This window comes from Carassius gibelio, chromosome B9, assembly GCF_023724105.1.
Source record: "Carassius gibelio isolate Cgi1373 ecotype wild population from Czech Republic chromosome B9, carGib1.2-hapl.c, whole genome shotgun sequence".
In the NCBI taxonomy this organism is placed as follows: domain Eukaryota; kingdom Metazoa; phylum Chordata; class Actinopteri; order Cypriniformes; family Cyprinidae; genus Carassius; species Carassius gibelio.
Genome location: NC_068404.1, coordinates 10,557,244 through 10,577,640, shown reverse-complemented (window position 1 = coordinate 10,577,640; position 20,397 = coordinate 10,557,244). Strand labels below are relative to the sequence as shown.

The 20,397-nt window shown below is 37.7% G+C and overlaps 2 protein-coding genes across 12 annotated transcripts in view; both read left to right on the top strand.

The window, feature by feature from the left end:
- Window positions 1–14,534, top strand: part of abi2a (abl-interactor 2a) — a 39,865-nt gene extending 25,331 nt beyond the window's left edge. For 2 of the 11 annotated variants that reach the window (XM_052566145.1, XM_052566143.1), the window contains 7 exons: window positions 3,699–3,848; window positions 5,860–5,981; window positions 7,133–7,366; window positions 8,709–8,867; window positions 9,306–9,392; window positions 10,397–10,567; window positions 12,590–14,534. In XM_052566145.1, the coding sequence (XP_052422105.1) occupies window positions 3,699–3,848; window positions 5,860–5,981; window positions 7,133–7,366; window positions 8,709–8,867; window positions 9,306–9,392; window positions 10,397–10,567; window positions 12,590–12,765 (1,099 nt within the window). In that variant the 3' untranslated portion in view covers window positions 12,766–14,534. The remainder of the gene's footprint in view (window positions 1–3,698; window positions 3,849–5,859; window positions 5,982–7,132; window positions 7,367–8,708; window positions 8,868–9,305; window positions 9,393–10,396; window positions 10,568–12,589) is intronic. The other 9 variants (XM_052566148.1, XM_052566150.1, XM_052566147.1 and 6 more) reach the window with 6 other exon arrangements.
- Window positions 14,535–17,313: 2,779 nt separating this feature from the next.
- LOC127965360 (secreted phosphoprotein 24) lies at window positions 17,314–20,239 on the top strand. Its single transcript, XM_052566142.1, has 4 exons — window positions 17,314–17,636; window positions 18,783–18,904; window positions 19,673–19,798; window positions 19,904–20,239. The coding sequence occupies exons 1-4, from the start codon at window positions 17,585–17,587 to the stop codon at window positions 20,096–20,098; spliced, it is 495 nt and encodes a 164-aa protein (XP_052422102.1). The 5' UTR covers window positions 17,314–17,584; the 3' UTR covers window positions 20,099–20,239.
- Window positions 20,240–20,397: the final 158 nt, after the last annotated feature.

Below are 20,397 nucleotides of genomic sequence, written 5' to 3'. Positions count from 1 at the left end.
TTTACTCTCATCAGTCCACAAAATGTTCCTCCATTTCTCTTTAGGCCAGTTGATGTGTTCTTTGGCAAATTGTAACCTCTTCTGCACATGCCTTTTTTTTAACAGAGGGACTTTGCGGGGGATTCTTGAAAATAGATTAGCTTCACACAGACGTCTTCTAACTGTCACAGTACTTACAGGTAACTCCAGACTGTCTTTGATCATCCTGGAGGTGATCATTGGCTGAGCCTTTGCCATTCTGGTTATTCTTCTATCCATTTTGATGGTTGTCTTCCGTTTTCTTCCACGTCTCTCTGGTTTTGCTCTCCATTTTAAGGCATTGGAGATCATTTTAGCTGAACAGCCTATCATTTTTTGCACCTCTTTATAGGTTTTCCCCTCTCTAATCAACTTTTTAATCAAAGTACGCTGTTCTTCTGAACAATGTCTTGAACGACGCATTTTCCTCAGCTTTCAAATGCATGTTCAACAAGTGTTGGCTTCATCCTTAAATAGGGGCCACCTGATTCACACCTGTTTCTTCACAAAATTGATAACCTCAGTGATTGAATGCCACACTGCTATTTTTTTGAACACACCCCTTTCAACTAATTCAACTAATTGCCCAATTGCACAGCCTTAAGAGCGTGCATATCATGAATGCTGGGTCTTGTTTGTTTTCTGAGAATCTACTGAACCTACTGGTAGCTTGTTTGCCACGTAGCAATAAAAAATATATGAAAAACCTTGATTATTCTGGTTAGTCACATTGTACTGCTATTATTTTGAACAATACTGTATATATATATATAGTCGGATATATTTCGCATAGCCTATTTAAAAAAAAAAAAACATGAAAACAAATTGTTATTTTTATGTTGGGCCTATTACTTAGTAGGCTATAAATTTTCCTTAAAGCATCCCATTTTGTCCCAGGGCTTAGAACCTGTGCCCTAGTCAGGTCCATGCAGAAACTTGTGAACGATGCTCGGCGTCACCGTTTAGTGACAGCAGTGAATGCTCCAGGAAAGTGTCGGTAACAGCGCCTATTAATCGCTGTTTTGAATCCAGCAATTATTTATTTAGAAATGATAAGATCTGATTATGACAAGTGTGGTATAAAAGCTTTGTTTATTAGAGGAATAATAGGTTAACTGGAAAATGTTAGATCGCGACCATGCTTTTGGACCCCATAGTCTTCATTTACGCGGCTTTGTTCTGGTTTGCCGGTTGGTCACGAATTTCCACAAATTCAGTATATTTAGGCATTGTTTCTTTTCCTAAATCTTCATAGTCTAACCCTCTAATTTCCCTGGTTTATTTTATTATCTTTCGCTTTTAATAACTGTTTTCGCATCTCTTACTGTGGTAAACATGGGAAGGGAAATTAAAGATTTCATGAATTAAGAATTCGTTCGATTTATTAATTTGTTCCCTTATTTCACTTAAATCATGGGTTATTTAGGGAACAAAATTAATGAAACATGGACAATTGCCACATTAATAATTCGTAGGAATGAATTAACAAGTTGTAGGAATGAATAGACTACCTGTCCTGTCACTGTGTCCCGCAGCCCTGCAAAGCGCACGATATAAAACAGTTATCTGATGAAATGATTAGTAACTACATTTCTATTGCATTTAATGTTGAAGAACTTTTATGTTGTTTCTATTTTAATGTACTTTAAAGTTTAAATCACATTAAAAGCTTAATTTGTACATTGTGAATGAATGATGATGCTTTTATATATCGTCACCGTCACTCACAGCCGCTCGCACGTGTTGAGTGCGCATGAGCTGCACGCAGCCCAACATTGAATCGGTTAACCGACCATCGATAGCCTTAATCGATTGCATCTCTTATCGACAATTAATCGATCATCGATTAATCGTTGACATCCCTAGTTCAAACATTTGACTGGTCGTTTATGATGCTTTCAACTTATCAGATAATTTAAAACAATGTTTTTTATCATAACGTTTCTACAACAACAATAAGGTTTTTATTTCCTAGTAAAAGCCTGTTTTTCAGTGCAGGTCACACAGCTCTAGTTGAGTTCAGGAGCACATGTGTGGGTCATGTATTTTTAGTCCTCGGGGAGAATTCAGCCTCAGCCCCACAGATCACATTATCCTTCACATCCCTTGTTGCCCTTTATGCCAGTGAAGAGCCTGATTTTATATTTGGGTCAGAAAAGAGGCATGCTAAATATGCTTTGGCATCTAAAATTGTGAAAGCGTCAGAAACGGTGATTATGAAAGATCAGATATGCTCAATATTTAAAGTGTGTTCATTATTAAGGGTGAGCTTGATGTTTGAGCATTGCGGAGAGAGAGGGTGTGTCCTGCCCTGTTTTCTGAGCACCAGCTGTGCACATTGGCGCTCTTTTTGTTTCCTGTGTCGCACCCAGATTGCTGGTCATTGCAGGCCAGATTGTGTGCTGCTGAATGGACAGGTCAGCAACACAACACAGCTAAAGCTCGTTCCCTCATAAAATCCATATGCTTTGACATTTATTTCCATGACAATAAAGTGCATTTTTGGGTGAATTCACATTATTGTACTGTCGAAAAAAGTAGTATCTATGCAGATTTTTTTTTATGCTGTAATTTGTTATAAGGTGAATTTTTTTTATTACAGTAGGAATATGATTGTGCCTACACACATGGTTATGAGAATCTGGGGTTTAAATGTCCTTTGTCTTGAAAATGTCACTGCAAAATAGCATGATTTCATTTAGACCAAGCTAAATTTATTTTATTTACTTGTTCGTTTTTTGGCAGAAATGTATTTACTATTCCACTAATTCACTATTTCTTTCATTTAAAAAAAGTTAATTGTGAGTGAAGTGAAGTGACATTCAGCCAAGTATGGTGACCCATACTCAGAATTTGTGCTCTGCATTTAACCCATCCGAAATGCACACACACAGAGCAGTGAACACACACACACACACACACACACTGTGAGCACACACCCGGAGCAGTGGGCAGCCATTTATGCTGCGGCGCCCGGGGAGCAGTTGGGGGTTCAGTGTCTTGCTCAAGGGCACCTAAGTCATGGTATTGAAGGTGGAGAGAGAGCTGTACATGCACTCCCCCCACCCACAATTCCGTCCGGCCCGAGACTAGAACTCACAACCCTTCGATTGGGAGTTCAACCCTCTAACCATTAGGCCACGACTTCCCACAATTGTTACATGTTTGCCATAAGCACTGTATTTTGGTAAATATAGCACATCTTTTAAAGCAAATTAATAACATCAAAATGCCGTTTTTCCTGTGATGAAGAGACAAATTAGTTAATTAAAATGGTAATAAATTGTTTTAATTAATAATGTATGCTAATAGTCTATTCTGGTTGCTAATGCCTTTTTTTCCTCAGTTGGTCAGAACAAACATCACAGACATATTACTTGTTCAGATGAAAATATACAGCACGGTGAAAATTTTTATGTGGGTCATATATTCCAAGATGTAGGCCAGGATCTGTGATTGTGAAGTACAGTAAATATCCACTTCCTTCTCAAAGTATTAGATTCATCCGTGCTGGAGCCGTGTCGGAGCACAACCCATGCAAGGAACATAATTCAGCACACCTCAGGTTTTCAAACTGAGATGGCGACAAAGTGGCAAAACATATGTATTGCAGTTTTCTAACCTGATAATTGTCTGATTAAATTTTCCCAAAGATATTGACCAGCTGTCTCTCCCGACAGGAGACACTCCCCCTACAGAACGCTTGAGCCAGTGCGGCCTCCAACGGTGCCAAATGACTATGTCCCCAGCCCCACACGCAATATGGTGCCCATTCTGCAGCAAAGTCCTGTGCGCACGGCATCTGTTAATCAGAGGAACCGCACTTACAGGTACCATTACCCTCAACCCCCTCTCTGTCGGAGAAAATCTCTCGCACTGCTCTCAATGTGCATGCATGTCTATATTTACTGACTTAAAGCAGTTTGAGACCTTTTGGCACCTTTAGTGACTGAATTCACATGTATTTATTAGCTAGCATTGATTAGTCGGTTTTGCTGCAGAGCCCTTTCACACAGACATCGCTTTTCCTCAGCACTTCTAAAACAAGCATCAGTCATGGAGGATAAAGACTGAAGTCTGAAGATGCTCTCAGATGAATGCAGAGCCCTTCCTTCTCTGACATTCTTCTCTTCTCCCATCTTAAACTTTTCCTTCCTTGTTTGATTTTTTTCTGAGGATTTTAAAGATCATGTCCAATACATTGCAGAACAAGCACAGATAGACTCTTGCAGATAGTTCTCTCTGGGTCTTTCCTTTGAAGCTCAGACCTTTTCAGCTGTGTCTGAAATTATGTAACCACTCTCACTTGTTCTCTTTTGATCTCTGTGCCATCTGCAGGGATGCCTGTAACGTCTTCATTTATGCATTTGGCTGACACTTTTAGCTAAAGCGATTTTATAATGTGTGTTTCCTGGGAATATAACTCTGACCTTGTTGTTTTTAGCGTCCTATGTTTTACTTGTTGAGCAAGAACACTATTCAATACGCTCTCCAACTTGACTGAAAACAATCCTAATCAGTTCTAATGTTTTCACCCTGAAACAAAGACTGCCTATTGTCATTTCAGGATCCGAAAAATCATTTAGTGCTGTTTCCCCCCAGCCATCTCCCATCTGTTTGCCAGTTGGAAATGTTATTGAACATCTTGGACAGAAATAACAATATTTGTTCCCTCCTGAAGTTCAGAAGGACTGATGATTTGAATATAGTCAAATTCATATTTGAGAACACTTAAATATCATCGAACAGAGTTCATCCTTGATCTTGCATCTAAAGGCTACAGAAAGTTGAAGTTGCTGGAGCTTTGTTACTGTGCTAACACACGTGATCCTGTGTGGTAACGGATGTGATCCTGACACATTGGGTTTGTAGCACTTTAAGGACGGGGATTTTGTGTTGTTTCCAAATCTCCTTTACCCTCATAATTTTAGAAAAACTGCCAAGAAAAGACTTGGCCGTAGTTCAGTCCCTGATATACTTCAAGTCAAATCAAAGATTGAACCGCTGTGACATCATCTTGAACAAAATTAGGCCAAAATGAAGGAGTTTGTTTTGGGAGTTCAAATCAGCTTGCCAGGGTTAACTTTTCAGAAAAGTTTCAGAAGCTTTTTAAACTTTGAACCATCGATGATGGGATGCAAGCTAACCGTAAACTGCTGTTACATATTTCACTAAGTTTTACTGTAACTAGTTTGGGGCCTCAAGAAAAGAGCAGGTTTGAATTAGAGAAAATCTTTAATGAATTAAAAAAATTTTTTTTCAGTTGCTCAGTCAGATCAGTAATAAGCATTAAAAAAAATAGGTGAATATCTAGTTCAGGGGACTACGAACATAATAATCGCTGCGAACTCTAAAGTTGCTGACAGTTTATTTTTCTCTTCAGCCATTTAATGAGTGTATCGTCAGCTGCTTTAGCTCTATTTTTGCCTGGCATTGCTGTGTCTTTCTTTTCATCTCAAAAAAGTGTCTCAAGGACCTTCATCTCACTACTGGTTGATTTGTGGATTTCTTCTTGCTCTTTCTCTGCATCTCAAGCACATGAGCTCATGCAGTCTGTGCCCCATGTGCTCAGCATTTGTGCGTTCAAGATGAGCGCAGGCGATGAGTGTGCTCCTTTCTGTGACTCACAAATGCTGCCATATCATAGACACTGAACCAACCCATGCTGCTGTCTGTATTCCTGTCGTGTGTGAGCTGTTGGTTCATCTGTGTGTGTCTTTGTATGGAGAATGTGTGTTTGAGCGCCCTTATGATTGGTCTGTTTTGTAGTCTCTGGATGTTAGTATGTGTACAACATGAGACACACGTGTGTGAGGTGTGTAATCTGTAGCGTGTGTTCAGCAGCGGGAGCAGCGGCGGCAGTCATCCCAGCAGTCGCAGCAGCAGTCGTGAAAACAGCGGCAGCGGCAGTGTGGGTGTTCCAATCGCCGTTCCTACACCCTCTCCACCCAGCGCCTTCCCAGGTGACACCTTCATCACAGAAAGAACACTTAACAACACATACCACTTCCAGTCTGGCTGCGGTCATTTGTTTTTTGTTTTCACGGAACGCAAAATGAGTTAGTCAGTTATATTTCCACAGAAAAACATTTGATGATGCAAGCAAGAACTAATTCAAATGCATGTAGTCTTTGTCCTTTTATGCTGTTGCAACTAGAAAAGATGTTTTCAAATGTATTGTAAAGTCTGTAGTTTTCAGTCAAGATTTCCAGTGAACAACTGCTATAATATTAGTCTTCACAAAACTATTGTATAGCTTCAGAAAATGTCCAGAAAATGGTTGTTAGAATAACATTCACATTTATATATACATAAATACCATTTATATATGCAATCAACCTATATTCTTATATCATATCAACCTATATTCCTATATAAAAAAGTCACTTTTTTTCCCCATGTGTTTCCCAATTATTCTCGGGGGAATTGATCACACAACCAGCTAAACAGTTGTTGGAGCTACAGGAACAATACACAATAACAATACTTTTGTACATTTTTAATTTTACCGAATGTATTTTGCATTTGCATATATAATTATTATTATTATTTTTGTTTATTTATTTTTTTGCCAAACTGAAACAAGGAATTTTTGAATGAGATTTGCATACACATCCAATCCTCAAGGGCCACTGTCCTGCAGAGCCTAGTTTTTAACACATCTTCCTGGATGATACTAGTCATCCTGAAGACCTTTATTAACTAGTTCAGGTGTGTTAAATTAGGGTTGATCTAAAATGCTGAAAACTTGCCATACAGGAGCAAGATTAGCAGCCACTGATATACTTGGTCTTCACAAAAGCTGAATTGTGACCAGATTTTAAGCCCAGTCTTTTTTCCTTCATGATCTCTGATACTTGAGGCCAAAGTATGCTTCAGTTTTTATGCATATGTGAGGGTATACATACAGTGCACGTGACAAAAGTTTTGTCTCCAGAATAGTAGTTTTTATAACCATGCAAATGCTATAGTACGTGTACAAAGTATAGTTTGTGCTTAAAGCAAGTTACTTTCTGGCATGCCCCCGACATTAGTTCCCTTTAAGTGAAATGCAAAAGCATTTCTCATTTGGTTTCCTCCCTCCCTCTCTCCTTTTTTTATTTTTACCCTCAAGCTGCTGGTGCCAGCACACCCTCAGCTACAACTAACTCCACTCAGTCTTTTGTTACGTCCTCTAATTTAACCCCCACACAACCCTCAGCCAACCCCACCTCAATCCCTGAATCTCTCCCCACTCAACCCGACTCCACTGAGAGCTCTCTGACTCCAGATAATGGCTCTCCTCCCTCTCAACCACTCCTCGCTTCATCTGAAGCTAGTGCTGCATCCAGCACCAACCCTGGGACAGGTGAGTCTGCCTCTGTCCGGCCCATTTCCAGCCCATCAGTCACATCTTCTGCTCTTGTTTCATTACCCACCTGCTGATGCATCACGTAATTCTGTGGTGAATTTTTGGTCTTTGTGTCCTACTCATTTTGCTTCCTCATGAGTCTCTCAGGCTGGTTTTACTATTGTTTCATTGTTTGTTCCAACTCACATTGTCGTAAAAAAAAAAAAAGATGCAATTTATTTGCTTGAATACAGACGTTTTTTTAAACAAGATTATGTGCTGCATTATTTTGAGTGTCATGTTACTTAAATACAAGCTGATTAATCGCTTTTTATATTTCTCTAGAATCCTGCAGTGATTACTTAATTTTGTAGGTTTAGCATCAACCTGGTTTCCCTGATCTAAACCCAGTAAGATTTTTCCATTGATGTTTGGATTATTGCAGAAAACAAACTCTGGCCAGCAGACATGTATTATTTAATTATTCATCATGATATTCTTCACGAGTAAACACTTTTTTTTTTTTTGCTTCAATTAATGAAGCCCTAATTCAATTGCCAAAAATTAAAAAGCTAAATGTAGAGTATAAATTAAATAAAGTACACCATGATCACATGACTTCAACGCCATTACCATTATGCTTATCTTAAAAAATTGAGTTAGAACCATTTGCGAGAGCATGTAAAAGCATAAAAAAATTGCATGTTGCATATTAAAATGAAGGCCTACAGCGCCGTCACACTACAATCCAGAGAGTCTCAGCCTCAGACGTCATGCCCACGGACTGTTGGCTAAATGTCTGATGCATAAGGGACACAAAAGTGGAAACACTTCAGGAGTGTGGAAGTCGTCATCGGATTGGTTGAATTCTACAGAATTTCCGGGAGACGTGTGCGACGCGTTCTTTAACGATCCGCCTAGAAACAAAAATGCTGTGGCATCAAACCCCCTCACGAAAGAAAGAAGCGGGAGTGTTTACAACTGTGACAATGAGCACTTATCAGCATCAACTAAACACTGGAGTTTCAAAAGTATGTGAAATATTTAAAGTTTGCGCCATAGAATCTTTAAAATGCATCCGAGAGTTTTTCACACCACTGTTATTGTGGCGGCATTTCCACGCCTTGAAATATGACGCTGAATGAAAGGAACTATGATTTGTTGTTTGATATGTCGGTCATTTTCAGGACAATCACGGTCATTGTCAAAATGCGTGTTTTTGAATTGTCTGACTGTAGACCTATTTTTATTTTTTTTATTTTTTTTTATTTTTTACTGTTAATGGGGAATATAGGTGTTATGTTTGTGTTCCGTCTGCAGTCAGTGTTTTCTCCATCTCATGACTGTATTGTTCATGCAGGTGGTCCTCAGTTCTACAGCATGAACAGGCCCGTCCCCAAACAGATCGTGCCCACAGTGGGAGGTTCGCTGCCGTATCGCCGGCCACCTTCGATCTCGGGTCAGACTTCCATGCCCCCCAACCAGCCGAACGGAGGGCCCTATTACAATCAGAACCAAGGTACTGCTCTCACTATTCAGACCTGACATCTTTCAAAACATTTGTTCTGGTGATTCGTCAAAGGCAGTTTCAGTTGTTCTCTGAGACGGAGGACATCATGGACCCCCCTACCTGCAGTCTACTTTCTTTTAACATTTGTATTTGACACACCATCATATCTTTGTTCTCTAGTAACATCTCTCTCACCAGGTTCTTAATGATAATGTGCAGTTAACATAGATTGGTGCTTTGATGTATAATGTTCTCTAGCTGGTGTAGATTCACCCTTTATTCTTTCTGCTCCAACGTGACCACTTCCTGTTTGTCAGACAGTGTTTGCACACTAAACTAACTGCTGACTGTCTTCTGGTTTTCCCTTTCACCTTCACTTTCTTTATCATGTTCACACACTCCCCCCTTCCTCTGTTTCTCTGTGCTTTTTGTGGTCTTGTGGACTAGCCTCAGTGGCCCCCCCTCCACCCTCCGTACTGCAGATCACACCCCAGCTTCCACTGACGGGTTTTGTGGCTCGCGTACAGGAAACCAGTAAGTGGCTTTGAACTTCTCTGATGAGACCCTTCTGCGTTCAGAGACACTCTTACACACATTCAGCTCAATGTGGCTTCTCATCGCAAGACATGCTGTTGAAAGCATGGAAATATATCCTTGTTTCAGGGCTGTCAATTTATTTAAAATCTACTTGTTTTTATACATTAAAAAGTCTTTATTATTAATTATATTAATGTTAAATGTGACCCTGGACAGCAACATCAATTATAAGAGACATTTTTTGAAAGCAAGATTTATACATCATCTGAAAACTCAATAAATACGTTTTCAATGGACGTATGGTTTATGATAGGACAGTATTTGGCTGAGATACAACTATTTGAAAATCTGAAACCTGAGGGTGCGAGAAATCTATATATTGAGAATCACATTTAAAGTTTTCCAAAAGTCGTCTTTAACAATCCATATTACCAATCACAAATTAAGTTTTGATAAAGTGATCAAAATTAAGAATGTCTTAGGCAGCCCTCCTTTTAAAGAGAATGTTACATATGCCCTATGGGTGTAACAATATATTGTAGATATATGAGTATTCATGTTTATTTAGTATTAAGAAATTAAACCAATAAAATAAAATTATCTATTTAAAACTTTTTAAATGTATGTAATCAGTGCAAATTAATGTGTCAAACGTAATTTAGCAGTTTTAAAAGTCAGTAGTTTTAATATAGTGTTAACACCCAAGCATTACATACTGTATTATTTTCATAGGTAATACAAAACAGTCCTTTGTATGATTTATTAAAGACAGGCTGATTGCATTCTTTATTTTTTATTTTTTTCTTTACACAGGTGCATTTGTGCGTGTATGCGCTCTGAGAATATTAGTCGTCAAACTTGCATCACTGTTTCTTTCACAGTTAAACATCCATATCCTAATTCACCTCTTGTTCTTTCTGCATGGATTCATGAGCTTGCAAGGCCTTCTCGTCTAAATGAGTCCTGGTCCGTGAGTGTCCTGTTCATTTCTCATTTCTCAGTTTCAGATGCGTCTCCCCCACCTCCCCCTTCAGAAGAGCCGGTGTTTGAGGAGACACAAAACCCAGTTCCACCTCCAGAAGGCTTTGAGGAAGAGTCTTCTGTGGTGGAATACAGTGACCCTTACGCTGAAGAAGACCCACCCTGGGCTCCACAAACGTACTTGGAGAAAGGTACACTGAAAATATTTTGATGAAATGTTGTTTTGTAAATCCTATTTGACCACTAGCAAGTACTGTAGAACAACTACTACACTTCACAGTACTGTGCACTAGTGATGTGCGGGTCGTCTCATAACCCACGGGTTGGGGCGGGTAAAGAAATTGGCTCTTTATTTGCAGGGCGGGTCACTAAAAAGAAAATGTAAAAAATCCATTTATGTTGCGTGCAGTTTAGTGCTGGAAATTTAGATTAATTCAAGAGATTCACTCATTTTCAGTTCGTTCACCAAAATGATTTGTTCACTGACCCATTTCTTAATATTACACAAATATGCCACAGCAGGTGCCAAAAAAAGTGTGTCTAATGTGTTATTTGTCTTAAGTCGATGAACATATTCATTTGTGATAATAACTCATTTGGCTTTATTAAAATGTGTGCATAATCGCATTAAATAAATAGTCTAAATAATATGTTCAGATGAACAAAGCACAAGGTTTTCTTGCATAATTAACATTTTAATTGTTTGGTCAGACAATTCATATATAATATATTCACATTAATAAATCGGGGATTAAATGTGGAGTTGTGTTCTGTATTCTAAATATGAAAACAAGCGTATGTGCACAGTACCTATTAGGGGCGTAACGGTATGTGTATTCGTACCGGACCGTTTCGGTGCAGGCCTTTCGGTACGGTGCACGTGTGCAGTGATTTTCTGTGCGGAACCCGCGGGTTGGAAAAATAACAGACCCGCATATCACTACTGTGCACACATGTAACAAAAAGAAAATGTTTATAATACATTTCAGGAAACAGTTTTCAAGAATATTGTTAAAGGTGCAATAGGTGATTAACTTCAGTTTTTTTTTCTTATGCTTATTGCGTCTCTTCACATCTTTATAGCAATCATTAAGTGGTTTAAATGTATTCATATACATTTATATATTCTGTGGGCTAAAGAACTGTTCGTCCAATCAAAACGCTAGTTCTGAGCATTTTAATTGACTTTCCTACCTGCCTGTCAACATATGCATTTGCATATACCTCTGCGCACCTGGTTCAGGCAGATAGGATGCATCATTTGTGTTGTGGGCAGACAGAGTGAGAATGGTAGACAAACACCGGTGAATGATATATGATGTATTGTAGTAATGTTTTCTCTGTTTGCGTTCGAGTGTTCAGGGGGCGTGGCTTTGAACAGTGATTTGCAGGGAGGGTGGGACATACACTTTCATTGATATCAGGCTGAAGTTAGCATTTTCCAAAATCTCCTACTGCACCTTTAATCATCGCTCCACTGCAGTGATTGGGAGCTTTTAAGAAGGAAAATAATAGTGATCATTTAAAATAGGCTATTACTATGGTATCAAAGTTTTTTTTTTATCCAAATGAAGATCTTAGCAATGCATATTACTAATCAAAAATTATGTTTTGATGTATTTAAAGGTATCAAAATTAAGCTCTCCTTTTTAAGAGAATTTTACGTTTGCTCTATGGTTGTTATGATAAATTGTAGATAAACAAGCATTCATGTTTATTTAGTATTATTAAGAAATAATAGACAGCTGTTTACATCTGACAATCATGAAACTGACCATGTGTTCCTGGGTTAGTAGAATCACAGTACTCAATCCTCCACCATGAAGAAATCACACTCCAAATGCACAAAATGTATCACTGAGGTACAATGCAAATTTGTGTATTTGCACAATTACTCTCCAAATAGGACTTCTGAAAGCGGGATTACTGAAAGAATCATCAAATTTGATTGGCACTCAAATTTCCACATGGTTTGGCACCAATAGTCCTGTGGGCAGTGTGTCGAAATACAGTGCTGTTGCGCTACAGCTGTCCCGGGTTTGAATCCTGACTCGAGGACCTTTCCTGATCCTGCTCCTTATCTCTCTCCCACTTCACTTCCTGTCAGTTCTGATCTGTCATATCATAATAAATACAAAAATAAATCTACATGGGCCTCATCCTTTGAAACTTACCTTGTAACTTGACTGTCTCTTTGTTGTTCCTGCTTTCAGTGGTGGCGATCTATGACTACATGCAGGACAAGGAAGATGAATTGTCTTTCCAGGAGGGGGCCATCATCTATGTCATTAAAAAGAATGATGATGGCTGGTTTGAAGGTGTGATGAGCGGCACTACAGGACTCTTCCCTGGAAACTACGTGGAGTCCATCATGCACTACACGGAGTGAGAGTGTCCTCAGTCTCTCCCCCAACCCTTGAGGCCCACCAGTGCTAACCTTACACTGCAGAAGAGTGCATGTGTGCATACAAACCATGCTAATAACAGAGAGACTTCTGAGATGAGAGGTGCAACTGAAAAGACGAAGCGATGTGAAACTGAACATCCAGATGTTGCAGACCAGACTTTTGCACCAAGGACTGAGGAAACACTATTAGAGAAATAACATTGTATTTAATAAAAGCCAATAATATGTTTACTGTTGAATGAAGGATACAGAGTTTGAAGTTCATGATATGCATAAGCTAGATTTAGTGTGGGTTCATTGTTTTTATTTTTCCATTTTTCATGACCTTTGCTCATTCCACAGCATTGCAGTGTTTTGGAAGGCAGCACGGGGGCTGACTGATGTCTCTGAAATGGATTTGTTTTTTGAACGGCCTGAGGTGGGTTCAGGGTATGCTTTTCAGTGAGGTCACGCTCAAAAACGGAGGTCATTACATTCATGTTGTGTTTTAAGGTACAAGGAAATTGTGGAACTGAACAGAAAGAGTGAATATAGAGAAGTAGCTTTCTATTTATTACATGTTGTGACAGCTAAAGGTTTTTTAATTTGTCTCTGTAAAGTGTTTTTAGTAATTGTTAAACTTAACTAATTAAAATTAGTTTGAGCCAGATAGATGATATAGGAAATATTTGCACAAAGGTCTCACCTTGGTTTTACTTTTTAACTTGATCATTAAATATATTTAATAAGTTTATTCACTTTTATTCCCTCATGAGAATCGGTCAGCCCCAACACACATGCAGTACTAGACATATCCAATAACCTCATGTACTCAAAACTGTTTTGCTTTTTTTGTTTGTTTGTTCTACATTTAAATATTGTGTCATGATGCTAAACATTTGGTTAATATTCGATAAGTGTATGTAGTGATTCATAGACTGCATGCTTAATGAAAATAAACATATTGACATTTTAATTTTTCTTTTCTTTTTTTTTCCTTTCACATTTTATAGTGTTCCCACAATCATGGAAAACCTGAAAAATCTGGAAATGTTAAACTAGTGATTTCCAATCTTCTCAAAATTTTCTACAGCTGTTTTGAAATATTTCATCAACTAAAACTGCAATTATACCTGCATGAAACATCCTTCTGGTTGTGGGATATTTTGAGAGGTTTACACATTAATATAGTTTGTCTATTCATTCATGTTAGTACCTGACATAGGGAAAAAGTATATTCAATTCGTTCTACACGTTTGTTCTTGATGACTTCATATACCCAGTTTAAGACATTCATGTCACATGGACAGTCAGTCCAAATATTACAGTATTAATTTGGGTGCTCTTTGTGTTTATGCTAAATATATTGTGCCATTTTGTAGTATTATTGAAATGTGTATAAGCTACTATTTGACAATCACTTATCTCTTTTTCTCCAGCTACTAAAAGAGTTTTCCATTTTGCAGGTCCTAAAATAAGCAAGCATCTCCATAGTGAACTTTAATTGGAATCTTATGTAAAGAACAGATGGAGTTGTTTAAAGCAGGGTAGAGCCAGGTGAGCGTATCTCTCTACCCAGCAATACCTGGCAAAATGTGATGTATAGAGGCATAATTTACCTGTCTGAAAGCTCATCACTCTAAACGCCAGTGTTGACAGATATTTTATTGAAGAGTAATTTTTTGTAAGCAATTAAACCCATCAAGTCTATATTCTTATGTGCAAATATATGTATGTGTGTATATAACTGAATAAAAGTATGGACATCAGGATTTCCATGTGTGAGTTGATGAAATGAATGTGCAAATTCTCTAACATTAAATGTGAACCGCCTTTTTTTTTTCGTTAAAGGAACTTTCCATGTGACTCAGAGATTTCTTAACAGAAATGTTTCACCTTTGAGCATTTATGGTAAAAAAAAAAAATCAACGACTTGCTGTTTTGGTTGTGTTGAGTTTATAGTGAAATGTCTTCACCTCAGATGGTGTTGTTATAGTGCAGAGCTCTTTTTGTAATACACGCCCATGTTCTTTTTCAGAATTACGTAACTTGGCAGCAATCAGGGGTCCAGATGGCTTGAGACGTACGTAAGATTGCTGGAGGTTTGCACACTCAGACACCCACAGACTGTTAGCTGCGGAGAACGAGAAGAAGAGCACTTATTCTGCTTTGATGAAGCTATGAGATTCTCAACATTTTTATATCTTTACATAGTGTGATTTTATTTATAAGTAGCCTAATAAATAGAGCTGCAGTATCCACATAGCAAAAATTGCAACCAAGAGGAAGTGAATGTTTTGTGTTGAAGTGTGAAAATCAAACCTCAGCTCTGTAAAATATGGTGTGAAACATGATATTAAGTGAGCAGTTCTCTGTTAGAAGTCGGCAGAATATTTTTCATTCCGGTTTCCTGTCGTTATATATAGGTGCTAGTCATATAATTAGAATATCATCAAAAAGTTGATATATTTCACTAATTCCATTCAAAAAGTGAAACTTGTATATTTTAATTCAAACACAGACTGATGTATTTCAAATGTTTATTTCTTTTAATTTTGATTATAACTGACAACTAAGGAAAATCCCAAATTCAGTATCTCAGAAAACTTGAATATAACATGACCAATACAGATTTTTTGAAATCTTGGCCAACTGAAAAATATAAATGAAAAGTATGAGCATGTGCAGCACTCAATACTTAGTTGGGGCTCCTTTTGCCTGAATTACTGCACCAATGCGGCGTGGCATGGAGTCGATCAGTCTGTGGCACTGCTCAGGTGTTATGAGAGCCCAGGTTGCTCTGATAGTGGCCTTCAGCTTTTCTGCATTCTTGGGTCTGGCATATCGCCTCTTCCTCTTCACAATAGCCCATAGATTTTCTATGGGGTTAAGGTCATGCGAGTTTGCTGGCCAATTAAGAACAGGGATACCATGGTCCTTAAACCAGGTACTGGTAGCTTTGGCACAGTGTGCAGGTGCCAAGTCCTGTTGGAAAATGAAATCTGCATCTCCATAAAGTTGGTCAGCAGCAGGAAGCATGAAATGCTATAAAACTTCCTGGTATACGGCTGCGTTGACCTCAGAAAACACAGTGGACCAACACCAGCAGATGACATGGCATCGCAAACCATTACTGACTGTGGAAACTTTACACTGGACTTCAAGCAACTTGGAGTGTGTGCCTCTCCTCTCTTCCTCCAGACTCTGGGACCCTGATTTCCAAAGGAAATGCAAAATTTACTTTCATCAGAGAACATAACTTTGGACCACTCAGCAGCAGTCCAGTCCTTTTTGTCTTTAGCCCAGGCGAGATGCTTCTGACGCTGTCTGTTGTTCAAGAGTGGCTTGACACAAGGAATGCGACAGCTGAAACCCATGTCTTGCATACGTCTATGCGTAGTGGTTCTTGAAGCACTGACTCCAGCTGCAGTCCACTTTTTGTGAACCTCCCCCACATTTTTGAATGGGTTTTGTTTCACAATCCTCTCCAGGGTGCGGTTATCCCTACTGCTTGTAAACTTTTTTTTTTCTACCATATCTTTTCCTTCCCTTCGCCTCTCTATTAATGTGCTTGGACACAGAGCTCTTTGAACAGCCAGCCTCTTTTGCAATGACCTTTTGTGTCTTGCCCTCCTTGTGCAAGGTGTCAATGCTCATGTCAGCAGTCTTCCCCATGATTGTGTAGCCTACAGAACTAGACTGAGAGACCATTTAAAGGCCTTTGCAGGTGTTTTGAGTTCATTAGCTAAGTAGAGTGTGGCACCAGGTGTCTTCAATATTGAACCTTTTCACAATATTCAAATTTTCTGAGATACTGAATTTGGGGTTTTCCTTAGTTGTCAGTTATAAACATCAAAATTAAAAGAAATAAACATTTGAAATATATCAGTCTGTGTGTAATGAATGCATATAATATACAAGTTTCACATTTTGAATTTAATTAGTGAAATCAACTTTTTGATGATATTCTAATTATATGACCAGCACCTGTAGATCATATCCATGAAAGACTGGAGTTAAGTTTAAGTTTACAGGACAAAAGGATTGATCACAAATAACAGGTTGTGGCAGGCTGCCATGTTTTCTATAATTTCATACAATTAATGAAATCTGTTAGCCAAAATTGTTTTGTTACCTTTTCGTGTTTTCGTTACCATTTTCTTCTTTTTTAAATGATAAATTTTAAATGCTTTATGAAATAATTAACCCAAAAAGAAAATTAGTTTATTTTCTTCATCAGAATAGAGAAGTGGCATTAAATCACTTGCTCACCATTGAATCATCTGCAGTGCCGTCAGAATGGGAGTTGATTTGAGAAAAAAAAAAATAAAAATAAAAAAAATTTCACAATAATCCACACAACGGCAGTCCATCCACCTCTGGTAAGACTTATTCTCAAGACTTGTTGCTCAAACACGTCATATATCTCTGAATTAGATATATTATCAATTTACTACCGATGAAGGTTAAGCATGTACAAATTCAGGACAAAGTGTGATGGAAATACATGACACAATCAAACATTTCTTTGAATGTACTTTTTTTTTTTTTTTTATCACAAGCCCTGTTGACATTTCAAGAGCCACATGTATGCAGCCATTGTGAAATCATCCAGCATTTTCAGACTCTAAACCACAATGTCTTCAGGTCTTTTATGAAAGCTCAATTAAAACTGCAAAGCATTTACTTTGTGGTCAAAGCCAAGGCAGGGCTTGAAACATTGCATCGCTGGAAAATTGTTTCCTTAGCACTGCAGTGGAGACAAATACATTCACATAGTGAGAACAGCAAAAGTGAGTTACAAAAGAAATAAGGAAAAAAGATGACACCAGCCTACATTCTGCTGTTCTTCTTTCAGTGCTGCTGTGTCTCAGGTAAGAAAACATTCATGATTTAATCTAAATAATTTAATCTGTAAATATTATATGGACATAATAATGACTTCATTTCTTTAGTAACACTTGTTTCAAGTCATCAACAATCGTATAGTGGTTAACATCTTTACGGCATGTCCTGAAAATATCATGTATAAATATTTTAATGTGTGTGATGTACACCTTTCACCATTCAGAAAAGAGGTACAAAAGTTGTCTGTGTCAGTGGTACTCGTTTCTTTTTTCTTTTTTACCCCTAAAAGATGCATATTAGTACATTAGAATTAGGCCTACATATTAATACATGAAGTGTTGGCTCTTACATGAGAAGTTACTGTTCCAGTGACAGCTCTTGTTCTTTTTGTCTTTCTCTTTTAATTTTAAGTAAAAAATTTAATTAATCTCTTTATTCTTCAAGGACACATTCAATTGTTCAAAAGTGACAGTAAATGCATTTACAAAAAATTTTAGAAAATATTTGGGGATATTTAGACTAATATTGCTTTAAATAAATTATATTCTTTTGAACTTTCTATTCATCCAAACATTTTGGAAAACAACATTATTACAAAGTTTCATGGAAACATTAGGCTATAGTTTCCAGGAAAATATTAAGCATCTCAACTGTTTTCCGCACTACTGATAATACGAAATGTTTTTAAGCAGCAGTTTAGCATGTATCATTTCTGAAGGATCAAGTGACAATGAAGAATGGGGTAATGTCTGCTGAAAATTGTTTCGCCATCACAAGAACAAATGACAAATTAAAGTATAAAGTATAAAGTATTTTAAAATACAAAAAAGTCAGTATATACAAGAATAATATTTCACAATAATACTGGGTTTTCTGGAAAAAAAATTCTCAAATAAATATAAAATAAATGCCTGCTGAAAATTAAAATAAAAATAAAACGCTATCATCATCTAGACTGGTCTTAGAGAAGTAGGGAGACCAGCTAAAACCAGCTACTTCCAGCTAAGAACAACCAACTTGGGTTTTTTAGTTGTTTTTTTTCAGCAGGTAAGTGCAAGGGACTTAAAGAAATATAATCCACCTCAAACATCTGAATATTAGAGTAACATTAACAGCTGTCTGATACTTTATTCAAGTTATGATAGTGTTGTCATTTAACTCTAATTAAACAGGGCAGCTTGGATATGACTTCAGTCATCTGGCTAACCTGGCACTGAAGGTTTCTGTCGATGAAGTCAACAGGCAGTCCAGCAATTTCAACCTGCACAAGCCAACAAGCAGTGTGGTCCGACAGGTAATAATATGTGCTTTTTTTTTAAGAAGAAGATAAAGGGGAAGATTTCGATTTGATCTGCCAACAACAAATACTAGCAGCCTCATGAATACTCCCAGCAGAAGTCGAGCAGTTTCTCAGAGTGCACTAGCTTCCTCTAGTGGCTGTATGAACTCAAGTCAACCAGGAACTGGGTTACACTTAACCCTCGCTAAAAAATAATAATAATAATTCACAATTATTATTACTTTAAATCCATATGCTGTTTTTATTAAACACAAAAGTTAAGTTATTAAACAGCATTCTTGACGTCTGTCAAAATTCAAAGTAAAAGCACCATAAATTTAGGTTCATTTAAGGTTAGCCTACAGTCATAAACTTCTGACAAACAATTTCAATTAGTTTTTTTATTTTGCTTGTCATGCATTTCCTAAATTCAGCTATGACTAAATAGCCTAAATAAACTCAGAAATCAAGGAAGTTGACCTCCCTGCTGAAAAAAACAATAGAAACCTTAAAAAAAAAGAAAAAAGAAATTCACTACAAAATGGTTTCATGAAGTGTGTTTTGGGACACATTTCTTTAAGATTTAGGGGTTTTAACAGGCCACCAATAGAAGGTGCGCAAATTCCCAGTCAAGACCAACAGGCACAGTTCCCATTATATAACCAGTGAATCCATTACAAGTTCTGTGATGGTTTCTCGTTTTTTAAACATTAATACTATTTTGAAAGTATAGAATTTTAATACAGATTAAATGACAGACTCGTTTGATCTTTGTCATTGAAGATCACACGGGGACGTGATAATACATATGATATCCTGCTTGATTTCGGAATAAAGGAGACGGTCTGTCTGAAAAATACTAGGAGACCATTCTGGAGCAGTTGCCATTTCAAACAGGGCCAGCTTGTGGTAAGTGGAGATTTAATGTTTTTACTGTCTCCCTTCTGATTGTTGTGGGTCACACATACCAACATCAAACTAAGCTATTTCTCACCGTTTCTTCTCTTTCTCAAGTCAAAGAAATTGTGCTCCAGTCTTGTGCGTGTTGGCAGCATTTCTGCAGCTCCTCTGGGCATCAGTTGTCTGGCTGATACAGCTGCTTTTGGCTCCAGCTCAGAGTCCAGCAGTGAAGAGGTCATTATTCAGCGGAGAGTATGGCTTCCTCTGAGCTCTGTCTTCAGGAGTCATTCTGTGTCAAGGAGAGTTTAACTCTTCCAGATTACTACTGATTTAATAAAGTCTGATTAAAACAGACAGACAGACCTCCAAGTGATGTTTCAATTAAAACAGTAACTTTACATAAAATTGTTTTGCTTTAAAAAGATACATTTTCAACCAAGAAAATAATCAAATAATTATCTCCGTATGTGGTAAAAAAAAACAAGCAGTGTGTATGAAATGATTAGAATAGTGTGTGTAGTTAATTGCTGCGGTATAGATTTAATCGCTTGAGCAACATTCAACCCAAGGCACATTCTTGTACAGTTCCATCATAGTTTAATCAGACA

Excerpts from the sequence above, each read along its gene's own strand:
- LOC127965360 (XM_052566142.1), top strand. The coding sequence starts at position 17,585 with ATGACACCAGCCTACATTCTGCTGTTCTTCTTTCAGTGCTGCTGTGTC. Across the intron at positions 18,905-19,672 it reads CAAGCAGTGTGGTCCGACAG|ATCACACGGGGACGTGATAA; the intron begins GTAATAATATGT and ends TTGTCATTGAAG. Across the intron at positions 19,799-19,903 it reads TCAAACAGGGCCAGCTTGTG|TCAAAGAAATTGTGCTCCAG; the intron begins GTAAGTGGAGAT and ends CTCTTTCTCAAG.